Here is a 23,862-nt window from a genome sequence, read left to right on the forward strand (position 1 = left end):
ATAGAATCTTCAAATCTGAGGTTTGATGGATGATCCTCCGAATAGGCATCTGGTTGATCCCAATGGACTTCCCCAATCATCGCCAATCTCTCTGGTTCAATTCATGGTCTTCTGATTCCGTTACGGCACCGATAACCGTGGACGGCATGTTGAGCATCCTCTCAAAGAACAATTCTTTTCGAAAGAGAAGCCGAATCCATCCACCCATCCTTTAGTTTCCCAATATAAGTAGGCGATCATCTTGCATAGTTCAATCAGAGGGTCTAAAAGGGTATAAAGGGCCTAAATGTAGATCCTCATGGTTTAATCGTATGATGAAAGGCCACGATACGCAAGCCACTGCATACCGATACTCATGGGCAGACAGGTAATTAGAAGTGATTATTGATGGGCTATTTTGGACCTTCAAGCTGACGAGTAAGAAGTCACATGCACTGCAACTGTAACCTTGGGGCCTCGTGGCAATCAGCTGTAAAGATGCTTACCCGGGTTTTTCTTGTCAAACGGAGCCTCATAGAGCAGAGATCCCAAGATGGGCTCGCCGTCGCCGTGGTTTAATAGGTATCGATGGCGTAAAATCGCATCGTCGGCCAAACTCGCCCCACTAATCCAGATGTGGGGGAGGACAATAGGGAGATTATCATGTCTCGGCATGGTCGGTACGGTACTCCAGGTACGACGATGCCAGGGGGGTACGCTTCTCTGGAACACTTCTCGAACCATGGATTGGATTGCGAATATTTGAGACCATTGTTGGTTTCGTACTCAGCTTGCAAACGCACTTTCTGGAGAATTTCCACAGAAGAATAGTTCCATTACCTAACTGTTTGTAGTTGGGTCGGTGAAGCAAGATTAGAAACATCCCGTCACGAGGACGGTGGAACGAATGTGATAGGCGTCTTTCACGTACCAGAGTCTTACTTAGTCTAAGGAGGAGGTCAACTTTCGGAATTGAGGAGCTTCCTGAAATCTCCTTTCGATCAGCAGCTACAGGCGTGATCATGTCCAAAGTGAAATGAGTGGCCGTCGACTTTCTAAGGAGCTTCTTAGCCCATCCATTTTTGAAACCTACATGTGTAGTCTTGGTCTACCTATGTGCTACTGTATGTACAGGGTTGCTGTTAAATGTACTCGTACCTATTCGAAGAGTTGACCGCTGAAACCAAATTGAATTCGCCTGCCTGTAAAACAAGGGTCTCCAAACCCTTGCCCTGCTTACCCCCCTTGCAATACCAAAGTAGGCCACGCAGACACCTTGAGTGAAGCACAGAGCTCGTTTTTCCCTTTTAGACGTGATTGGTATTTCAATCCCGTTCTCTCTCTTCTCTTCCCTCTCCCCCTTTTCTCTTTGACCTTCTTTCGTTGAAAACCTCAAAGCTATCCTCTCTTTGCCATCAATTCTATCTCAGAGCTTCCCCACTGTTTCAATCTTCGCCATTTGTCTCTGTATTCCACTCGCTTCCTAAATAAACTAATTGCCATCATCTATCTATCTATCACGTTGACTAGACCCCAGATAAATCATTCATCATGAAGGGTACACTTCCATCTCCACATCTGGACAATGCAGGCAGCTCACTCGTACCTACTAAAGCTCTTATTCTCGTCGGTGGTTTCGGAACTCGTCTTCGGCCTCTTGTATGCCACTCCCCCTGAATTTTCACCCCACATTCAACATTACCTCCGAGCGGCTATCCGTATCTACATTTTTAGACGGTGGATTACAGCGAGTCTGAGCGGTTTTGCTTCAAAAGTATACAATTGATGAGCAGAATGCTGACCGTGCCCTTGTAATGCCATTTTCAGACTCTCACTCTCCCAAAGCCTCTTGTTGAGTTCGGCAACAGGCCTATGATTCGTCACCAGGTCGAAGCTTTGGCCGCTGCTGGTGTAACCGATATTGTTCTGGCTGTCAACTACAGGCCAGATGTCATGATTAGTGTACTGCAAAAGGTAGTCTCAATTCGCGAAACACGTTCCCCGCAATGTCTTAGAAGCTAACAACAACTTTCCTACGACAGTACGAGGAGCAATACAATGTCAAGATTACCTTCTCCATCGAGACCGAGCCTCTGGGCACTGCCGGTCCGTTGAAGCTTGCTGAGAAGATTCTCGGAAAGGATGACAGCCCCTTCTTTGTTCTCAACTCGGATGTCATCTGCGATTACCCTTTCCAAAACCTTGCCGACTTCCACAAGTCACATGGTCAAGAGGGAACAATCGTTGTGACTAAGGTTGAAGAGCCTTCTAAGTATGGTGTGGTTGTCCACCAGCCCAACCACCCCTCACGTATCGACCGCTTCGTGGAGAAGCCTGTCGAATTCGTCGGTAACCGCATCAATGCCGGTATCTACATTCTCAACCCCTCTGTTCTCTCCCGCATCGAGCTCCGTCCCACTTCTATCGAACAGGAGACTTTCCCTGCAATCTGCGCAGATGGACAACTGCATTCTTTCGACCTTGAGGGTTTTTGGATGGACGTTGGACAGCCGAAAGATTTCCTCACTGGAACATGTCTCTACCTGTCATCTCTGGCTAAGAAGAATTCTAAGCTACTTACACCAGCCTCCGAGTCATACGTGCACGGTGGAAATGTTCTGATCGATCCCAGCGCCAAAGTTGGAAAGAACTGCCGCATCGGGCCAAACGTGACCATCGGCCCCAACGTTGTTATTGGCGATGGTGTAAGATTGCAGAGATCAGTCCTTCTGCAAGGAAGCAGAATTAAGGACCATGCGTGGGTCAAGAGCACCATTGTAGGATGGAATAGCACTGTGGGGAAGTGGGCTCGTCTGGAGAATGTGACTGTTTTAGGGGATGATGTGACTATTGCCGATGAGGTTTATGTCAACGGCGGAAGTGTTCTGCCACATAAGACTATCAAGGCTAACGTTGACGGTAAGCCGATCTTGTGGATTGAACGGGTTTCTCACTCTTGCTGTTCGAACGGGTTCGCTAACGAGAAAAACTATAGTTCCTTCCATTATCATGTAAATTTTGGAAACATCATTGTCGAATTTTTATCATCATCGCTTAAATCTTTTTCGGCGGGCCCTCGATTTGTCGTGAGGGATATCTCTACTCTTGGTTTTCCTCGCGATTGATTCTGGATTATATTTTCTTGTAATCATCTATCTAGTTTCATCTCTGTGGAAAAAGTTATTGCTGTGATGTTGGGAGTTTTGTCTCTTTATTTCTTGTCCATTCTTCATTTTTTTATTTTATTTCTAGTTTTTTTTGAGCTTGGGAAAGGTAGGGTAAGGCATGGGAGGGAAGGAAAGGAAGGCAAAGGGTGTGATTTTGGCTACGCATCTAAAATTTCTTGCCTTGTGTTGATGGATGAAATAAGTAGTAAGATGTGGTGGTTAAGAGGGACTTTGTTCTTTGTGACGACTGCGATACTTGAATACTTGAAATTCGTGGAATGAAAAATTTCAGAAACGAGCAATACATAATTTCATAAAGTGGTGATGCAAATCATTGGATGCTTTGTAACACCAACATGGGTACCGGGTATTGGGATTTTCTTGGGGTCTTGGCTAGTTAAAGCTTGGTGGCTCGGTGAAAAGCTTAACGTAATGAGTAAAAATCTAGTTATGGGTAAAAAAAAAAAAAAAAAAAAAGGCTAAGGCAATTAAGAATAATCAGAGCCCCGGAAATCATGCGGTAATAAGATACTTTAGAAATCATTGCATTGCAGCTTTCAAGGGACCTCGCCTACAACGTCCGTTTTCCCCACGCGACTCTAAAGGTCTCCAGCACATGTTCTGGTTCCTCCAGAACCTCGCTACTCCCTAACCGGTCCTTCAGGAAAGCTCCCAAATCCTGCCAGAACTTCTCCTCACCCAGCGCGCTCTTCTTCACAGCACCCTTATCCTCGCCAGGATCCACCAAGCCCTTGCCCTCAGCCGGCGCACTCGGCGCCGGCGAAGCCCCGCCCATGACCATGACCGTGAAGCCCACGTCCGCGCCATCCACGATCCCAAGCTCCTCTAGCGTCTTGAGATCCGTTAGGACCTTGCCCTTGAGGAGGAGCTTGAGCTTGTCGATCGGGAGGCCGGTCGCTTTCGAGAGGTTGTGCTTGAGCGTTAGGATCGTGGAGCTGAGGGGCGTGCTGGGGATTGCATGGTTGATTTGGGCGCCGCGGAGCGACTTGATGCTGATGTTTGCTGGAGTTGGGTTAGCTTTAGCTTTGTCAAAGCAAAGTACTGGGGAGTGGGTAAGGTACCGGAGGGGATTGAGGTGGTGGTGCTGGGCTTGGTGCGCTTGGTTTTGGGCTTCTTGGTGTGTGGGAGGGTGTACTGTGATGTGAATGGTGGTCAGCGCTGGTGTAGCTAGCTAGAGAGCTTGGGCTGAAGGGTAGTACGAACGGGAGTGCGCGAAGGGAGCTTTCGCGCGTCTTCGCAGAAGTCGGATGGGATGTGGACGTTGCGGGTCGCGAGGGTTGCGAGGAACTGCTTGGTGAAGCTGAGCTCGGTCATGGTGGTTGGCGTTGTGGAATTACTATTATGGAGGTGAGTGATATGTGGTGGCCGGTGGTGGATAGGTGGGTGGTAAGTAGGGTAGACGGGTACACGTCAATCATTTGGTGGGGTTCGGAAGGGGTTACCCGGGGCGGGATCTTCATGGGGTATCACTCGGCGCTTATCATTGGTTGGGGCGGGTGGTGTTTTATGAAGGGTTTGTTAATATGTGCATGTGAGTTATATGTCGGCTGTTAAGTCGATAATACATTTCGCTGGTTAATGGGTTAAAGTGCAATTCTCAACTTCTCTCCTAGTAATATATAGTGTGTAGTCTGGAATGCACTGTGGGTACTCATACTCAAATGGAGGCAGTTCGGAGTCCATGTCGGTCAAAATCATCGCCCACAATCTGACTTAAAAACTGTAACATTCTGGAACACCTACAGTCTGCGCCGGGTTTTTTTTTTTTGTTTAATTCAAGTCTGCGTCGGGTTGAATCTAGAGCTTATTGGTAGATAATTGGTTCTCTCTAATAGGATAAAGGAACTAGAGACGTCATAAACTGCACATTTCAACACTTACTGTCTGGACACATAAGCTCCATATACACATTTTCACTCTTCAAAAAACTTGTGGGAATAAGACTCTTATTTTTATTCTCTAAGTAAGTAACCATCTAGCTACTAAGTACAAATCCCCCCTTAAAACCGCAACGAGTGCTAACCTATGACCCCATATCATCCACGGAAGAATGCTACAAAGCCCCGATACCGAAGAAAGATCTTTTTTGTAAGAATAGAATCTACCAAACCAGCTCCGTACTGCCCCTGTAAAACGGATACTCCTGCCCATCCGCCGCCATAAAGACGCCATTCCTGAGCAGGATCTTCCAGATTGTTCCACCACGCTTGACCTTGCTCTTCTTGACGGCCTCGTAGAGGCAAACGATGGTGTTTTCGCTGTCCTCAGCGTCGTCGTCGTCGTCGTTGCTTTCTTCGTCCCCCTCACCGCAAGGGCCGATGGCATCGTCGTCGTCGTTCTCGTTGAGTTCGGTCTCGTCGTCGTTCTCGTCGAGTTCGGTCTCGTCGTTGTCGTCGTTGCCGTCAAGCTGGGGCGGAAAGGCCTGGCTCAGGTGAGGCGGGAAGACCTCACTGGAGAGCTGAGGCGGGAAAGCCTTATCGACGAGTGCCTGTAGCTCAGGATTAACCTCCAACTCAGGAGCGAGCTGGTTGCTATCGGTCGCTTCAGGTGTAGCCATGGGCGCTTCTGTGGCAGGTTTCCAGATGTATGAGTCGGCGGGCGAGGCGCTATTGCTGGTGCCGCCATATGGCTGGAAGGGGAGGGTGTTGTCCCAGTAGAGCTGCCCTTCCGCGCCTAAACTGATGCCGCCGGTCTGCTGTGGTGCGCTGTCGGCGCGCCGCTGCACGGGTGACATGGGCGTTTGTATGGTGCTGAGGTATGCCCATTGATCAGCCGAGACGCCGGCGGGCGCTGAGAACGCTCCTTGCGGCTGCCATCGCTCGGTCTGGGCGGGCCTGGTATTGTTGCCACCAATCGATGTGGTTCCTTGTAGGGGCAACTGAGGAGGGATCGGCTGCCGCTGCATCTGCGCACCGGCCGCACGCTGCCGGTGCGTTTCCGCGAACCCAGTGAACTCCATCCCTGTGGTCGGTGCCGGAATCGGGGCCGCCATCGCCGGCGGAAGCACACGGCGCTCATGTGTATGCCTGGAATCGTTTGCCGCAGCAAGCCTCGCCTCGTAAACCCTCTTTGCAGCATTTCTCGCCTCGTTATTCCTTGCAGAGATTGCGGCCGCCGCCCGATTCTGGCTCTCGGCCCTCTTGATGGCTGCCGAATCCCGCGAGCAGATGCTTGGGGCCGCAGAAACCGCCGCCGCCGCTCTCGCAATGTCAACGGCATTGGCGTTCAGCGCCGGCGCCATCCGCGACGTAAGATACCGGTTTGCGCGAAGGCGGGTTTCATAGTTCCGCGCCGCCTCCAAGCGTTCGCGGCGCTCAGTGTCCTCCTTTTCGTCCGCATCCCTCAGGAGGCGCTGGCGCTCCTGGCGGCGGATCGCCGCCATCATACGCTCCATCTCGTTTGGATCGGAGGAGTTGGCGAGCTCGCGCGAGCGCCGCATCATATGCTCCATGTGCGCGATCTCGGACTTTGTGTGCGTGCTGAGAATATGCGAGGTGAAGGATGGCGGGAGCTCTGGTCTGCCGGCTGTTGTGGGAAAAGGTAGCGTTGGGTGCTGGGGCATTTCCGCTGGCACGGGCGGCGTTGGGCTTGGTGGCCGCAGGATACGTCGCCTGTCCGGCTTTCTTTGCTCGGGCTCGGGTTCCGGGGAAGCGGAAGCAGAAGGGGGCTTGGGCTCCCAGGGGAAGAGCTCGCCGATATTTGCTTCTGTGAGGTTCTGCTTCCAAAGCTGTGTAAAGGGAGTTGGGATTAGCTATTTAATATTTGTATTTATTTGTTTCGGGTAGTCAATGATCGTCTGGCGGGTTTTGCGCAACTAGAACCCTAACCCTGCAATTCTTGGTGGAAGGGACACTTGAACTTACCGATTCGAGCTCGGCGAGAAGAGAGGAGGGAATACCAGCGTCTTCGAAGGTGGTGCGGGCCGCGTCGATGACATCTGCCATAACGAGAGGGTAGAGCTCCGCCTATGTTAGAAATTGTATTAGTATAGAGATGCGGTGGGCCGGTGCGAGGGAACTTACAGCATTGGTGGTCCTCTGATTTGCCGCCATCAGAGATTGATGCTGGGGCAGAATCGTGGGAATGAAGGAAGAGATTTAGACAGAAGAAAAAGCAACGGATTGTGCGTTGGGATGGAGGTTGATTTTTGTTTGTGTGTGGTGGTGGTGGGGTGTTGCAGTTTTATCTGGGGGCGCTTTCGCTGCAAGTGTGGGAGAGTGAGATATGCTGTGGGTGCGCGTATGTGTGGGCATGGCTACAGAGAATAGAATGGAACTGGTGGGAGCGGGAGGCATAGTATGTGTGCACCCGAACGTTGGGTGGGCTTAGGTCGATTGGGAGACGATAGAGAGAGGTCTGCGAGCAAACACCTCGACCTTTGATTGACGCAACTAGATGTCACGTAGCTGCGTACGCACATTACAACACCGTCTTCTCATCGTAGTTGCATATGTATATCTTAAGTATATAACATATACATGTATGTCCGGTCATCCAGTCAGTGCCCATAAATCTAACCTAGGAAATGAAGCCGCAAAGGTACCACTAGCTGGCGTTCGGTTATCTTGGTCTAGGTGAAGAAAGACGTACAGACCTGGTTGTCTTTTGAGGTGGGAGGTAACTGTGCTAGCCGGGGTGGGAAGCACCCGGGTGGACAGACCCGCACCAGCCACGGGGGGTATGCTACACCAGCTTTCGTTCCTCGTATAAAAGGATCCATTCACTGGTTAGGACCAAACGTGCCCTTGAGCCAATATATTTCGCGTACAAATGGTGAACGTTATACTAGCACCATCAAGTCGTGAGGACCACAACCCAGATATCTGCATCCACCATACCAGCTACGATACAAATACGACGAGAAATCTAAACTTAAAGCGCCATGATCAAAATAACAAAACCCGACGTTTTATACAAGCTGCAGGTACAAGAAAACATCACAACCAGAAGACCAGCTACCATGGAAAGCGGCCTGATGAGTGATTGAGATAGAGTTTAGCCCTGTACTCCAAAATTGACAGAGACGTAAAACTCTGGTGCTCTGCTACTTAAGTTTGCGTTCACACCATGACTTCTACTCCGGCCGTCAAGACCATGACTGCTCTAGCCATTACCTTCGACGCTCAATTCCTACCGAGAATCATTGCAGCCCCGTGTCTATTCCGCACTACAAATTAGCAGTCACGTAACTAAGGGCTGGAAGCAAGCCTTCATATAGCTACATGTACTGACCGTGCTCGCTCGAAACGATAGACGGATTATGAGCGGTGTCAATTGAGCATAATTCAAGGTGTAATAATGCTCGGAGAATTCGCGGGGAAAGCTCTATTATCTTCTTACTCAGGAGTTAAACACTCGGGCTCTGAAAAAAGTTTCTCTGGCTTGTATCGAGATTAATTATTCCTTTCTATTTCTGGTATAACATTCCCTTAAAAAGGAACTGGTTTTCTGTAAAGATGTTAAACCTTTACAGCATAGAAAATCAATGACTAGACCGATTTGTCGGGCGATTGAGCGGGCATAAACGTGCACGATGTCAGGAATTGATAAATGGGGAGATTTGTTCACCATTTTCTCATATTGGGTGTTGTGTTGCTTCAAGATATTTTTATACTCTAACACTCGGATCGTATGTGTAGAGGAAGTATGTAGCAAGCACCATGCGCTACACGCGCACGCCTTAAGCGCGCTTCGAATTATCATTACCCCGTAACCAGGACAAAGGGCATTGTGAAGTCTAGGAATGGATGGAGTTTTGAGAATGGCGACTCGGTCTACTTCCCGAGTACATAGATTGGAGTACGTACCTACAGTCTGTGGAGTAAACACATGTACTCGCTACGGTTGCGTATTGGTGCATGATGGAGAGATCACTTTTCATATCTGCTGATTTATCATTTGCGCGCAACAACCTGATTAATCTTTCCACTGTGATTTTCCTTGTGATATCGGCGGCTCCATCTTTAATTAAGAGAATCCTCGTCGCGATCCCAGGCGCAAATGGACGTGTGGAATGCGGAGCACTTGCAGTTGGCTGTCGCCATAATGCATATTACCTTGTACCCTTTGCTGTATGACATATGTAGTAGCACATGTATGTATTCGGGGGAGCTGTATGTTGAGTAACATGTACCTAGGTATCGTATCGCAGAAGAAAAACATATATAGACTGTAGAGTAGGAGCACAGTATCGGGAAAGAAGATTATCGCGCGTACCGCAACACGCGAGCTCCACGCTCCTCCGGAACCCCCGCCAAAAGTTATCTAGTTCCACGACTTTCCCCCACACTTCCCGCATCTGTTAGCGATCGCTACACATCATCCTACCAACGCAACCTTCCAACTCTCCTCCCGGACGGACTAGACTGGAAGTCGACGATCTATCTCACTTCACCTCCCACTTCCACCTCCTCCTTCAACATAAACCTCCACCCACCCCCCATATTCTGGATCTCCCACACCCCACTTCCCGCTACATTCCACCCATCAATGCGCCTGCTGCTGGGCTCTGGAAAACCCCGTAAAGAACCATGTCTGAAGCTGCTCCCGGTTCTCTCCCACGGCCTCCAAGTCCAGTCAACCCATCGTCCTTCCTGCGCCCGCAGCAGAAGCAGAATCGCCAGCAGCAGCCCATAGACATCGTCGATAAGGAGCAGGCTGAGGGATTGGTATGACTCCCCCCCTTCTTCCCCGTTGCGAGGCGCTCAGGTAGCAGCTACTGACCTCCGTTGCAGCGTGCTATCCGCGACTTTCTGAAGGTCAGAACTACTTATGACGTATTACCGGTCAGTTTTAGGCTTGTGGTGTTGGACACAAGTTTGTTAGTTAAAAAGAGTCTGAATATTCTTGTGCACAATGGTTAGTAGGAAATGAGCCTCCTCCTCCTCCTCCTCCTCCGGAATGTTTGAGAGAGGAGTAGAAAGCTAAAGCGGCCGGTGTAGGAATCGTGTCGGCACCATTATGGAATTCAAAGACATCGACGTTTGCAGGATTGCTTACGAGCTCGGACTATATCAATGTCATCCAGTATTATTGGCAGTACCCAGAGAAATTTGAGGAGATTGAGGGATTCAAGTTGGATAGTTTGAGAGGTATGGGTTTCTTTTCTTTTTTTTTTTTTTATCATGTGAAGCTGGGCTAGATTGAAATTGTGCTAATGTGTGTGCGGGTAGATATCGAGAGGGCCATCGGGGTTACTCCAATTGAAACTGTTTCCGTCCACCCACTTGTGCCTCTCTACGATGCCTGTAGGCGCATGCTAAAGTCTCGCGCTCGCCGTATTCCGTTAATTGATCTTGACGACGAGACGCAGCAGGAGATGGTTGTGTCTGTTTTGACCCAATTTCGTATTCTTAAGTTTGTGGCGGTAAATGTGCGTGAAACGCAGATGCTGCGTAAGCCGATAAGTGAACTTGGGATTGGAACTTATGATAATGTGAGCACGGCGAATATGGAGACGCCGGTCATCAATGTTATCCATCAATTGGTCGAGAAAGACATTAGTAGTGTGCCAATTGTGGATAACAGAGGTATGTCTCCTCCCTTCCCCTCAATATTTCAAGGATGGGCATTCATGTGGGTGTATAGGAGTGCTTTTAAATATCTACGAGTCTGTCGACGTCTTAACTCTCATCAAAGGAGGTAGCTATGAAGAACTCAACCTTAGTGTAGGAGAAGCTCTTTTGAAGCGCCCCGATGTAAGCTTTTCGTCCCTCTTCCTTCTAGTTCTATGTCTAATAACTACCAGGACTTCCCCGGGATTCATACATGCTCTCCCCAAGACCGTCTAGATGCCATCTTTGACACAATCCGCCGTTCCCGTGTGCACAGACTTATGATAGTTGACAGCCACAACGTCTTTAAAGGAGTTTTAACACTAAGTGATATCCTACAGTACCTGCTCCTTGACGGTGAAGTCTAGAAGCTATAGAGTAGGGTACTGAAACTTTTATCTTTGTTTTATGCCTACCTCAAACCTACCGAATACGTTGTATACTTATTAGCATTTCATCTATTCCCCCCATCAGCCATATTACTGCCATCACCACTCTGCTCATCGTATCTCGGCCCATAGTTCTAGTTCTAGTTCTTTTATATAGTTTGGATGTGAGAAACCTACAACGTCTCAACCCCCTCACACCCCCTCCCTCCTTTTGTATGTCAACCCATCTCCCCCTCCTCCCTTGGAGGCGAAGCGGGTTTTCCTTTTTTTTATTTTTATTTTCTACTTTCTTTTTGCCGTCTCTTATTTTTACTCTTTCCATTGGCGGTTTGTGACTTGCTTCCTTGTTTTGTGTTTGTAGCTTGCGTTCGAACTGATCGGCGTTTCTGGAGGTTTTGGGTGTGTTGGTTGGCTTAGCGGGATTGCTATGATAACGGTTGAGAGGGGAGGGGATGGGGAGAGGAGAGGAGAGGACTGGTTGAAGAGTAATGATACTATATTAGCTAGCTGGGTTTTACTTTTGTGGTTGCATCGTGTGATCTAAATATTAGTCTGCACCGGGAGCCAGGGGCGGCGGAGGTGCCTGGCCGGGAGATGTTAACGGAAGTCTATCCATGGAGAAGTGCAGCATCCAAAGTCACCCGCCGGTGTTCCAATCTATCTTCGATGACTATCCCTTCACACTCATCTCCGCCTCCTGATTTAGACCCGCAGGAATCAGATGGTGCCCACCAAACCTTGTATTTTCTGCAGACATAAATATCCCAGCCGGGAAATCACCTGGTGTTTTCGTGCTCTGTAATATCAGTAGACTGAACCTACGCTCCACCCCGTCCACATGGCGGTAGTCGTAATAGGTACACACACCTTGGAGTGGGCGAATCTAGCTCTAAAGAAGTGGGGACGGCTCATTGAGTCTCCGGTTTGATTATTTGGTGTCCGATATAGATATAAAAAAGGGAGGTGGTAATTCATTTGCCCATTGGGGGGATCTACACTTGACTGCGGTAATCGGCATAACAATGACTTCTCCCCCGCACCATTGGGGGCGTAGGTTTGAATTCGCACATCATGATCTAGATAACTCACCCATAGAGACTTGACTGCGGCTTGACTTAAGGCTGTAACTATGGTTGTGTTTGTGCTTGTGGATGCCATTGTGGTCGGGGTTGTTGGTAAACGGGGTTGTGTGGTGTGGTATTAATCAGGGTCATAGGTTGTCACTCGGTATCGCCGGTCATGGCGGGTGGGTTTCGTTCCTGGCCTATGTATCATCACTACATGTACATGAGAAAAAACAACTGGCCGACTTGATGCGGTAAGGGTTGGCTTTAGAAAAAACGGCAGCAAAAACTGCAGAAAGTTAGGCTGGGATGGTTGGAACCACCCATACGTTAACCCCCCGCCCCAGGATTCGAACCTGGGCCGCTGATACAGTGACGGTAACTATTGAGATTACAATGTACTTCCCAAGTTAAACCGAACGCTCACTTGCTATTTCATGTCCTTACTCAATCTTAAACCCCACCTAACGCAGGGGGGCTCGCTGGGATTATCTGACTTTCTTATCTTTGCCGAGTCCTAATCAGATCTCCTTTAAAATCAGGAAATCATCTGAGCTTAGCATATTAGACCGTGTGCACCTGTGGAGAGAATGTACCTGTGCCGAGCATCTTATCTGATCTCTAGGGATTTACTCCAAATGATGGCCAAGATGCTGTCTTTACTATGTAGATCAGATAAGATTCTCGGCACAGGTACATTCTCGCCACAGGTGCACACGGTCTATCGGATCTAGGATCTTTTCCTCTCTCCTTACACTCGGGACCTATGGCTTGGGGTGCTATTTTAACTATCCTACTCGAAATTTCGAACACGAATCCCTGTGGACTGGTACGGGGGGTGATAATGATAAAAATATTGATAATCAACTTTTCAATATCGATGCTTTATGCAGCTAGCTGTGCAGTGACCTACTTTAGTATGGCCGTTGGAGGTTTGGCAGAAAACTGCTACGGGCCGACTTGAATGGATGGATATTGATATCAGGAAGGTATAGTCACTCGGCTGGACAACTTTTGCCGTTGCAGTAAGTATAGGATCTCACGGCTGTTTTGGAGAGTGTAACTAAGCTTCCCGTGGTCATTACTTGGTAGCTACTAAAACTATGGTCTATAGACCATCTACGAGACAGATACAAGCTTTCCCATCACCACAAAGCCTTGTTCCAGCTCTCACTCCACAATAAAGACTTCCCTCTTTACACCACCCAATCCCACCTCCGCCACCAAAGCCCAAACAAAGAACAATCCCAATATATACCCTCCCGTATCCCTCCCCACCAATATCCAAACGCACCCCAAAGACCCACCGGCACAATGACACCCAACCCAAATAGAACGCACCTCAACTCTGTAATCACCTCGCGCTCGCACCGCCGCCGCCGGGTCTCCTCCCTAGTCCCCGTCCCGCTCCTCCCCGCCTCCAGCTCGATCGTCGAGACCAACCCGACCGTCATCCCGCCGCTCATAGCCGCAAGTCTGATCAAGATCAAAGCCGCGGAGGCCCGTGGGCCCACGGCACCCGATGAGACAAATACATACCCATATCCGGTGATTGTGGTGTGGCGTGGGAAGTATTTTCCGGTGTTCCCGGGGTCGGTGGATCATGGGGGGAGGCTCATGAATGGGAGGTTGGCGGCTGCGAAGGTGAGTTTCTGGTTGCTCTTGGATTGAGTGGGTGGAAGATTATGGGGTGCTGATGGAGAGGGGGAGTAGATGAATGAGCCGTTGCTGTCGACGGCGTTGTGGGCGAAAAGGCCGGCGTGGGAGATGTATGAGGCCATAAAAGGTATTCTAAGTGCCGGGTGGGGGTATAATAACTCGAAGGACGAGTATGTGTTGAATATCTGGGGGTATCATGAGGTTCGTGATTTCCCTCTTCCTCATCCATTCCGAGAATTAATGTGGTGCCTGTACTCACTAGGAAACAACGCTCCTCACAACACTCGACGATATCTGCAAGCAGTATTTCCGGACCCAGGTGGACGGGAGCAAGCGACGTGGCCCGCTGGTTCTGGGATTTAGGCCGTATGCGTGGGCAAAGAGAGACTGAGCTCGGCCGAGTTAGGGTATGTGGCTGGTAGACCTCTTTGTTCGTGCATTCGTGAGGACAAAGAAAACGGGTTCCGCATACGTCTATGTACTTTTAATTTAAGCAGAGGAACATATAACATACGTGCAGTCTTTTATATAAAATATATTGTCTTGATTTAGATGCGGTGAACCCAGAAGCTACGAGGGGAAAAACATAATTGGCCCAAGGGGTAAAGGGGGAAAAAGAGAGATGACACAAATTATTTTTAAATAGTTATTTTTCTTTCTTTATTGTTGAGATGGAGGCGAATGTAGGGTAGTTCTGGGGCAGGGCGATATTGTCATAACCTACGGGTTGCATACAATTAATGAGTTAAACCAAAAAAAAAAAAAAAAGATGCGGTGAACCCAGTGGTGAGGGTTAGGGTTGAGGTATCAATGATCGGGATTGGTTTTAGTGCATTCCAATCATTTCTGCATCAAGCTCTGGTAGATCCCCTTAGTACACTTTACTCGGGGGAAACAAAAGGATCCCGAACATGCATGTTCCGAATATAGAGGTAACGAAGTGGAGATATAATTGTTATTATTGTGAGAATGAAAAACGCAGAGTCTTCGGATTAGATGGTGAGGGTGGTATCTGAAGGCGCCGGATCCGGAAGCTAGGGAAGTTGCTAGATAGAGTCGACGTGAAACAATAAGAATTACCTGTAACCATCCCTCAGAGGCCAGTGTACTCGCTCTTTATTTTTTAGAAGCTCCACATAAGATGACATATCATGCTTTTCATTTGGGGGTGAAGGGGAAGGGAAAGTAAGATGGGGTTGTTAGCTATAGCGCTGTTACAACTGCATGCACTTACTAAAGCCTGCGTGAGATTTGTATGGGGCTTCGCACAAGAACTAGCCGACTCCGCGAGCGAGTGACCTTCCATGATCGATTACTAACAGCACTCGAGCCCCATGCCCTAACGCCAATTCAACTGGAGAGCGCGAGTCACGTGCAGGAAGAGTCTAAACGACATACGTTGACCATCAAAGGAACGTCCTGGAAGGCGTCAGTCCTGCGCAGTCTGTTTCTTTCCTCATCACCATCTTCACCCCCTCGCGTCGGCGAGAACATCCATACACATTTTTTCCGCGATCACCGCGCTCATTCCACTCCGGTCCTTTCCTAATCAATCAGAATCACCGCGTCGCGCGACAAAACGTTGGGCTCAGCCTCGTGACCTTCATCGCCTGCTAACTGCTACGCACACGACACAGACAAAGCCAACAACGGTCTCTCTTCGCCCACACTCGCTTGCTTACTCACACTCCAACTTGCAAAAACAAAAAAACAAAAAAAATGGACGCGAAGGATGTCAAGGCGCACGTCAGCAATCTGGAGAAGGGAGTCAAGGAGAAGCTGCCCGCTCAGTACTTGCTGGATATCCTGGGCGCGCTGAAAAAGGAGGTTGTGGCCACCGAGCAGCTGTTGAGAGTATGCCACCCCTTTATGACGGCAAATTGCTATAGAATAGATGGGAAACTTCCACCACAATTCCATAGAGAATGAGCGATAAATTTAGAAACCAATTTATGCCGTCTCTTTTTTCTCCACCCTGTACTAACTCGAACTCGTTCCATCGCAGGATACTAAAGTCGGAATGGCTGTTAATAAGCTGCGCATGAATCCCGACAAGACCGTCTCGGAACTTGCGAAGGAGATTGTTGCGAAGTGGAAGAAAGACGTGCATAGCAAAACAAAGCCCGGCTCAACCTCTGACGTCAAGAAGGAGCGCAACTCAACAGCCTCTCCGACTACCGAGTTTAACCCAAGGTCTCCTCCTAAGCCGTCGGGCAAGAAGCCGGATAGCAACAGCAAGGTGGACCCAGGCAAGAGGAACAAGACCACAGATAAAATCACCTGGGCGATCACCTCCGACCAGGTCAGGAATAATTGTATCGGCGCAATGTATGACGCTCTTGTCCATGAGTCGGATGCGAGCAGCGACCATATCTTCACTCTTGCGAAAGCTGTCGAGGTGTCGGTATTTTCGAGTAACAAGTCCAAGACCGACCAGCCGTACCGTCGCCGCATGCAGGTCCTGTTCCTCAACCTAAAGGACACCAAGAATAACCTTCGCATCCGTGTCGTGTCGGGTGAAATCACACCTGAGCGTCTGGCGACTATGGAGACCTCAGAAATGGCCAGTGCTGAGCGAAGAAAACAGGATCAGCAAATTATTGCCCAGAATGAAAAGGATTCCATGATGCCAAAGAGCGAGAAGAGTATCAGTGATCAACTTACCTGCGGAAAGTGTGGGAAGAAGAGAGTATCGTACACACAAGCTCAGACCAGATCCGCTGATGAGCCGATGACTACTGTGAGTTTCATCCCATCTCCGAACCTAGCTGTATTGTGCTAACATCCATTTTCAGTTCTGTACATGTGAGCTCTGCGGTCACCGGTGGAAATTCTCATAGATTTCTCCTCAAAAACGTACAGCTAAAAAAAAGTAAAACGAAAAATAAACTATCTTCAGATCAGTATCACACTTGGGGGTGCACTTCTTCATCTATTTTTTTTAGATGGAGAGGTGCACCCCCGTTTTATGTATATTAAGTTAGGGGATTCACGGCAACCTTTTTCTTCTTTTGCCATCTTTTCCCTTTATAAGGCCTTGGAGGTACTAGTAGTTGAGCGTTTTTTCTTCCTCTTCCAATCTCCTTCGTAACATGGAGTAAGTGCTCTGAGTCCTGGTCTAGGAAGTCGGGGGTTAGGAGGTTTGTGTGTGTTTTTAGTTTGGACATTTTTCTTTCTAAATTTTTCTCAGTTCTTAATTTTGTCCCTGAGGTATCTAAAGTAGTTACAGGGCGTTTTTTTCTCTTTTTCTTTTTCTCTCGTTTCTTTGTTTTTTGTGTGACGGTAGCTCTGAAGGGATGGATGGATGGATGGATGGTCGGTGATGAGTATGGATTTTACGTATGCTGAATGATGTTGTCGGTTCCTGGTAAGCTGGGCCGCGGGCCGAATGTGTCGATGTTGAAAAATTGAGTGTGCGTGGTTCTTTTAGACCTTTTCGTGCAGTTTGTATTGGTTCGTGTGATAATTTCGGAGTGATCTTGGAAGGTTGCGTAGTGAGAGTTTGATGCTCAGGTTCACAAGGGTGAATGATGGGTTGTAATAATCGCAATAATAATACTTGGGTGAGAAAACCAGAGAATGGAATCGACGAGCTACAAGTAGTGGCTGCGATGCCTGGTGGGATGGCACAGAGTGATAATGCATGATTCCTGTCCCGTGACACGCAGAGAGTGGTAACAGCTTCATGAGACATCACTCCGACGCCCCGTCACACGTGCAGAGTAACCGGTTGTAAAACTAGCTGTTTCTGGTTCTCCTGATCATTTTTCGGGCTGGTCCGTCTTGCAAGTGGTTTTCTTCGAAACGACTTCTGTATAGTAGGAAATCGTATCCTTCTTTGTTTACCGGCAATATTTGGGTATCGGGATTTGTGCAGGTTTTGGCTATGGATTACATTTAGTAAATAAGGCATTGTACAGGAGTAGGCGAGGGGGGAAGGTTTGTACACAAAGAGACCACGGGTTGTGGCGATACTGTTTTAGAGTCTTTTCTGTTTGTAGGTGCACTGCGTGCATTACGTATATAAATGTATCTATTCCCCTTAATTTTCAATTCTTAGGTAGACTTTTACTCCCAGAACCGGTTTTTCAATGTTTAATACGGGATAACATGATTTCCACCACAATAATAAGTTCATTGAACACCACTCCCCACATAAAAAGATTCCAGTTTGGTATTTACAAAAAAAGGGAAGAGATTATTACCCGCTCACTAAACAGAACTCATCACAGAGGCGTTCTTGTACCAGTTGAGCATCGGGTTATCGCCGCTCTGCGTCTCCGTCTCTTCTAGGAACGCCCAGCTTTTTAGGAACTCCTCGTGCTTCATGACTCTGGTGAGGCGGCCCGTCAGTGCTTTGTACATGTCATCCATCACGTCAAAGTCTGTGGGGAAGAGAATGTCAAAGAGGCCTTGCTGCACCTGCTAACGGTTAGTTTAATTCCATTCAAGACTTATGGCAAGCACTTACAAAAGGCGTCGAAACAGGAATACTAGTCCGTTTATATCTTGTTTGCACTACGGGGGCATTTACGCCCTCCACTGCATCTGGTAGAGCGTGGAAGTCGCTCATGAGCAGCTTATGTGCTGGGAAGTTCTCCCTCAGTACGTCAAAAAAGCCCATCATCTTCGTTGGGATAAATTCAGGCTTGCTTAAATTTGGCGTGAATGGCAGTGCCTCTCTCAGCTTTCTTATGATCTTTGGGGTCCGTAGAGGATGCTGGAATCCCGGCCTTGCAACGCGGGATCGGATCTTTAGAAACCTCTCTGCTACCGGGTCCAGATGGGGCGTGTAGAATTCATGGAAGTCCCCTTGCTTGTCAATCATTACGATACCCTGTAGGGCCCGCTCCGTCTCGGGGTCGTAACGGATCATGTCATGCGAGAAATTGTCGAACACTTCGAGCGCGAGGAAGAAGCAAGGATCAGGAACATAAGTATCCCAGTCAAATATACTCTTATTCATGATCTCAATCTTGTCCGCATGTGGACCTTGAGATGCCTGTATACTCTGCAGCTCCGCAAGAGACGGCGAAATCTCAATGATCCGATATTTTGTACGTGCATAGACGTCGGGATCCGTATTGCGGATATGGTCTAGAATATTACTCATCATGGTGCCATTCCCGGCCCCCATCTCGTAGATGATGAGGTCATTATAGGGGAAGAGCGACAGCTTGTAGTTCTCGACGAGGTACCGCGAGATGGCTTCGCCATAGTAGGGCTTGAAGAGCTCTGTGGGTGTGTGCCAGAGCTGGCGGATGTCGGAGGGGTGCGTGGCATCGAGCGCGTCCTCGAAGGCCGTGTATGCCTCCCCGAGATTACGCTGGAAGTCGGATTCGTCAACGAGGGCGGGGAAGTTGAAGGCGTGCGGGGTGGAGAAGATGACGGCGTATTTGGAGAAGTAGCCGTAGTTGGGGTTGTATAAGCTGTCTGCAACGATCATATGTATACGGTGATTAGGAAATAGATCGTAGATCTTCTTCTTCCTGCGACGGGGACACACCGTCGATAAAGTCCCGCACAAGCATCTTCACCCTCTTGGGCCTTTCCGTACGGGTGGCCAATTGCTGTGCGGTCACCATAGGGTATCGCTCATATTCCTCTGAGCGGTCCCGTTGGAGGAATGTGCTCCGCGGCTGCCATGTATTCTTGTCGCTGTCAGGCGCAACAGGGAGTTTAAACCCCATAAGGTTTCGCCGCTGAGAATAGCCATTGAGGCCGGCGCGAAGCCGCAGGTGAGCTCTGCGATGAAACAGAGATCTGAAAAGGGACGACACAAACGGGGAATCCATTGATGTTCGGCGGGTGAGAAAAGGGGAGCCACAAAAAGATCGTTGCAACAGGTGGTGGGGTTGATCGCTGCGGCCCGCATGCTCCCCACCATCACCGACGTCACAAGCTTCCCCACGCCTCAAGTCTGCTAATCAAGTCTCATAATCGAGTCTTTTCTCGTTCCCTTTCTTTTTTCGCATCTTCTTTTTGCATTTCACGACCACATAATCTTCAAAATTACAGGCAAATGGACAGATACGATCAAACAAAGCTCCTCCTTAGCGGAATAGTCATCGGCGCTGGCGCCGTTCTCGCAGTTCAGACAATCTCTTCACACCGACGACAAGACTCAACAAAAAAATCCCAAGTATTAAAAGAAGATATAAGAAATGGACTCGAAGATTGCATCGGAAATACCCCTTTGATCCGAATAAAACATCTTTCCGAAGCTACGGGCTGTGAGATTCTAGGTAAAGCTGAAGTATTATATACCGTTTACTTCGTTTGTGTCCCAATATTTACTAATGGAAAAAATAGTTCCTGGAGCCCGGTGGTTCAGTGAAAGACCGAGTGGCGCTTAAGCTTATAAAAACTGTAATAACCTTTCTCTGGTTTCCTTTACTTCGTTTGCGCTTTGCTCTTTCTGTCACAACCCAATCTTCCCGGAATACTAAAGAAATACTAATAAATTAGTTAGGCCGAAGAGGCTAATCTTCTCACTCCTCACAGCGCTGACAAAGTGTATGAAGGCACCGTGGGCTCCACCGGCGTCTCTTTGGCCTTTATCTGCCGCGCCCGCGGATACCTTGCTCATATCTGTATGCCAAATGACCAGTCCACAGAGAAGTCTTCCCTTCTACTGAAGCTCGGTGCCATGGTTACTCTTGTGCCTCCAGCTCCCATAGTCGACAAAGGCCAATTTGTAAACCGTGCGCGCGCTCTCGCTGCTGCCCAGACAGCCTCGGAGACAGAACCTGGGCGTGGATTCTTCGCGGACCAGTTTGAGAACCCCGCGAACTGGAAGGCGCATTACGAGGGCACAGGCCCAGAGATATACCAGCAATGCGGCGGTCGTGTCGATGCCTTTGTGGCAGGCGCTGGAACTGGCGGAACCTTGAGCGGCGTGGGGAAGTACCTAAAGGAACGTCTTGAGGGTGTTCGTGTGGTGCTGGCTGATCCCCAGGGAAGCGGCCTCTACAACCGTGTCAAGTACGGCGTCATGTTTGACATCAAAGAGCGGGAAGGTACTCGGCGTCGACCTCAGGTTGACACCATAGTAGAAGGCATTGGTATCAATCGTGTCACTGCCAACTTCGAAGCAGGCCGCCCCTATGTCGATGATGCTATCCGTGTAACTGATGATGAAGCGTTAGCGATGGCAAGATTACTTGTAGAGAAAGAAGGTCTCTTTGTAGGTAGTAGCAGCGCAGTGAACTGTGTTGCTGCTGTGCGGACGGCGATGAAACTAGGCCCAGGACATAGGGTGGTCACTATTCTATGTGACTCGGGGACTAGGCATCTAAGTAAGTTTTGGAAGAAGGCCGGGGAAGTGGCGGGCGACGAAGAAATGACCTTGGATGGAGTATTAGGATGCGGAGAGGTAGGGAAAGGGGTGAGCTTAGAAGGCGAGAAGAGTGGATATGGGGTATAAGTGGGTGGTGGTGTATGTATATACATATCGATGAAATCATGTGCATTATTGCCCGAGTAATGTGTGATAATTTAGAGATATTTTTGAAAGCCTGGGCACCAGACAGAAATCAGAGTAGTCCGCTAGCTAGTGGCGTCCCTCAATATTAATGAGCTCGAGAGTTACCGCTATCTTGAGAGTGTAACAACGGCGAACGCCCGTTGAGGGGCAGATTCCGGAAAAGAACTACTGAGAAGCTAGATTTATACGGGCCTCGTGCCACAACAAAATGGTAAGTGCCTGGGGGTGAATAAAAGGTAAAGTTGAGTTTCATATAGAAAAGTAAACTAAGCCTGGCTACCAATTCCGGCCAAAACTAGCACTAACTTGCGGGAAATTTTAATAGCTATAAAAGGCACCGTCGAAGTAGCATAACCTGCAGAAACTGTGACAATACTATACAGGTAGGCTTTTATGCTCAGCTTGCATTGTAATCGGTTTTTTGTGGAAGTTTATATTCGCAGCAAATAGTGCTACGGAAGGAAGTTTTATTCAAGCCTAGCATTGGACGTCTGATGAAGTGGGTGTTATGATAGGAGAAAGATATGTCTCTACTTGTATCCCTCTCGCACCACTTATTTGAAATCTTACGTACCTGGGTGTGGCCTACATGTAGTACTTCGGTTTTCCAGCCGATCTTACGATTTTTATGGATATCATCGTACAAGGCGCCTTAGATTCTTTTCCTCCAATTCATGATATAAGGGAAATTTAGCTAATATTTCTTTGATTTTAGCTAAATAGGACGCCTGGTTCATATCCCGAATAAGGCTCCATATTCACTCAAATAACCACTTAATCAACTCTATATCTCCCCCGAAAAAAAGGAGACATAGAAACACCCCCATATAGAAGACGGTACACCGTAGATCTCTATCATATAAGAAATCTGAATAGTTGATAAGATCACCCGCTCTTAGATAATCCCTTAGATTGTCTAATATTCTCAACCTTCCTAAACTTCCTGATCGGTTCCTCGTCCCCATTCTCGTCCCCATTCCCGTCCTCATCGCCCCCATTCCCGTCCTCATCGTCTCCATCCTCATCCTCGTCCTCGTCCTCGTCCTCTCCGCTATTCTCGCCATCCTCTCCATCCTCGCTGTCTTTGTCATCCGAAATCCCGAGCTTTCTTCTCCTGTTGGCCTCGACTTCTTCTAGCACTTTTGACTCGGCCTCCGATAACTCGGTCCAGAAAGATGGTTGACCACCGGAGTTGTCTTTGAAATTTGTTCTATCATCTTTGTGAACTCGTCGGATGTGGTGTTTAATATTGGCGAGACGCCTCCTCGATTGCTGGCAGAAGTTGCATTCGAACCACGGCACGCCTCTTTGGGGAAGCAAGTCTGCAGAATCCATGCCCATCAACGAACGTAGTTGAAGCTCGTACACATCCCACTCTTCGTGCCTCTCTTTGATGTGAAGGAACAGTGCATGATCCGATTTACCGACGTACCGATCGCAGTGGTGACATTTATATCTTTTGTCGACACGTTCGTAGGGGATTTCTTCGACTTTCATGGTGCCGAGAATAGCTGCGGACACTCGATATTTGTCTTCGCTAGGATGAGCTGCCTCGACATGATCTCTGATGGCTTCCATGTGAGGAGTCCTCCACCTGCAAAGAGTACAGGTGTATGAGTTGAAGCGAGCATCATCTCTTTCCTTTGATTCGGCAAGACACTTTTCTGTAGTGGCAGCCGTTCCTTGACTTTTGTGGCGTTTTGCGACATGAGTCTTGAAGAAGTACTTGTCGGTATTCCAGCAGGGACAAACATTGCATAGGAAGATGCTGACGGCGCGGCCAAATTCCTGTCTCAGATGAATTCCAACCAAAGTATCCGCTACGTCCACTTCTGGATGATCATTTTGAATGTGCTTCCGTATACCTGCACGTAGGCCGAAGTATTTGTCGCACAAGCTACATTTGAATTCGCCACGGTGATCTGTCGATTTATGTTTGTTCAAAGCCGCCTTAGTAGGAAAAGGCTTATCACACTTATTACACTCATGGCTTTGAGTGTTATCAAGATGGACCTTTCCGTGGGTTTTTAACGCTCTGTTTGTGGTGTATCCTTTGCCACAGTTCTCGACTTGGCAAAGGAACTTCTTCTCACCTGGAGCTGCTCGTGGACGTTTTTCGGTCTGGCTGGTCGTAGGAGTTGAAAAGGAATTGACGGTTGTAGGCCCTGTGGAGGGTCCTGGCTGCTTATATTGAGGGGATGGTGTTCCAGAGGCAGCTGATACTATTTGTTTAATCTCTAAAGATATATCATTAGTGCGTCCCGAACGCGTAGTATGGCTTTCTGGTAAAGAGGCAGCTGGTACTATTGTTTCGTTCGACTCTACATCCACGGGGGCGTTAGTTGTTTGAAGACTTTCTGAAGAAATGGGGCCGAGATTACCATGAAGGTCTTCATTGGTACTTCCTCTCGATTCTCCTAAAGCCAATAGAGTTTCTGCTGCCTCCTTATGTCTAGGCTTGTTCTCATTGAAGTTCGGAACTTCCCCCAGCACTTCCCGTTCAGCAACTCCGACGATGTCTGCTGAGTAGTTCGACATTTCGCA

At 48.5% G+C, this 23,862-nt stretch overlaps 9 protein-coding genes across 9 annotated transcripts; 5 read left to right on the top strand and 4 right to left on the bottom strand.

The window, feature by feature from the left end:
* Positions 1–1,530: 1,530 nt before the first annotated feature.
* On the top strand, positions 1,531–2,994 carry H6S33_001317 (uncharacterized protein; the record flags this gene model as incomplete). The annotated part of the gene is made up of 5 exons (XM_044832682.1): positions 1,531–1,537; positions 1,595–1,638; positions 1,807–1,953; positions 2,022–2,898; positions 2,975–2,994. The coding sequence occupies 5 exons, from the start codon at positions 1,531–1,533 to the stop codon at positions 2,992–2,994; spliced, it is 1,095 nt and encodes a 364-aa protein (XP_044694284.1).
* Positions 2,995–3,717: 723 nt separating this feature from the next.
* H6S33_001318 (uncharacterized protein) lies at positions 3,718–4,481 on the bottom strand (the record flags this gene model as incomplete). The annotated part of the gene is made up of 3 exons (XM_044832683.1): positions 3,718–4,169; positions 4,229–4,301; positions 4,371–4,481. 3 exons carry the CDS (start codon positions 4,479–4,481, stop codon positions 3,718–3,720), a joined length of 636 nt encoding a protein of 211 aa, XP_044694285.1.
* A 787-nt stretch (positions 4,482–5,268) lies between these two features.
* On the bottom strand, positions 5,269–7,219 carry H6S33_001319 (uncharacterized protein; the record flags this gene model as incomplete). Its single annotated transcript, XM_044832684.1, has 3 exons — positions 5,269–6,894; positions 7,031–7,132; positions 7,190–7,219. 3 exons carry the CDS (start codon positions 7,217–7,219, stop codon positions 5,269–5,271), a joined length of 1,758 nt encoding a protein of 585 aa, XP_044694286.1.
* A 2,478-nt stretch (positions 7,220–9,697) lies between these two features.
* Positions 9,698–11,088, top strand: H6S33_001320 (uncharacterized protein; the record flags this gene model as incomplete). Its single annotated transcript, XM_044832685.1, has 6 exons — positions 9,698–9,835; positions 9,902–10,025; positions 10,109–10,258; positions 10,340–10,696; positions 10,755–10,864; positions 10,915–11,088. 6 exons carry the CDS (start codon positions 9,698–9,700, stop codon positions 11,086–11,088), a joined length of 1,053 nt encoding a protein of 350 aa, XP_044694287.1.
* Positions 11,089–13,487: 2,399 nt separating this feature from the next.
* H6S33_001321 (uncharacterized protein) lies at positions 13,488–14,223 on the top strand (the record flags this gene model as incomplete). The annotated part of the gene is made up of 3 exons (XM_044832686.1): positions 13,488–13,817; positions 13,887–14,033; positions 14,095–14,223. The coding sequence occupies 3 exons, from the start codon at positions 13,488–13,490 to the stop codon at positions 14,221–14,223; spliced, it is 606 nt and encodes a 201-aa protein (XP_044694288.1).
* Positions 14,224–15,551: 1,328 nt separating this feature from the next.
* H6S33_001322 (uncharacterized protein) lies at positions 15,552–16,672 on the top strand (the record flags this gene model as incomplete). The annotated part of the gene is made up of 3 exons (XM_044832687.1): positions 15,552–15,686; positions 15,838–16,572; positions 16,628–16,672. 3 exons carry the CDS (start codon positions 15,552–15,554, stop codon positions 16,670–16,672), a joined length of 915 nt encoding a protein of 304 aa, XP_044694289.1.
* A 1,372-nt stretch (positions 16,673–18,044) lies between these two features.
* On the bottom strand, positions 18,045–19,627 carry H6S33_001323 (uncharacterized protein; the record flags this gene model as incomplete). The annotated part of the gene is made up of 3 exons (XM_044832688.1): positions 18,045–18,254; positions 18,304–19,265; positions 19,339–19,627. The coding sequence occupies 3 exons, from the start codon at positions 19,625–19,627 to the stop codon at positions 18,045–18,047; spliced, it is 1,461 nt and encodes a 486-aa protein (XP_044694290.1).
* Positions 19,628–19,854: 227 nt separating this feature from the next.
* H6S33_001324 (uncharacterized protein) lies at positions 19,855–21,258 on the top strand (the record flags this gene model as incomplete). Its single annotated transcript, XM_044832689.1, has 3 exons — positions 19,855–20,088; positions 20,145–20,201; positions 20,305–21,258. 3 exons carry the CDS (start codon positions 19,855–19,857, stop codon positions 21,256–21,258), a joined length of 1,245 nt encoding a protein of 414 aa, XP_044694291.1.
* A 945-nt stretch (positions 21,259–22,203) lies between these two features.
* H6S33_001325 (uncharacterized protein) lies at positions 22,204–23,856 on the bottom strand (the record flags this gene model as incomplete). The annotated part of the gene is made up of 1 exon (XM_044832690.1): positions 22,204–23,856. One exon carries the CDS (start codon positions 23,854–23,856, stop codon positions 22,204–22,206), a length of 1,653 nt encoding a protein of 550 aa, XP_044694292.1.
* Positions 23,857–23,862: the final 6 nt, after the last annotated feature.

The sequence above is a fragment of the Morchella sextelata genome (assembly GCF_020137385.1).
Source record: "Morchella sextelata strain SCLS chromosome Unknown scls_10, whole genome shotgun sequence".
Classification (NCBI taxonomy): Eukaryota; Fungi; Ascomycota; class Pezizomycetes; order Pezizales; family Morchellaceae; genus Morchella; species Morchella sextelata.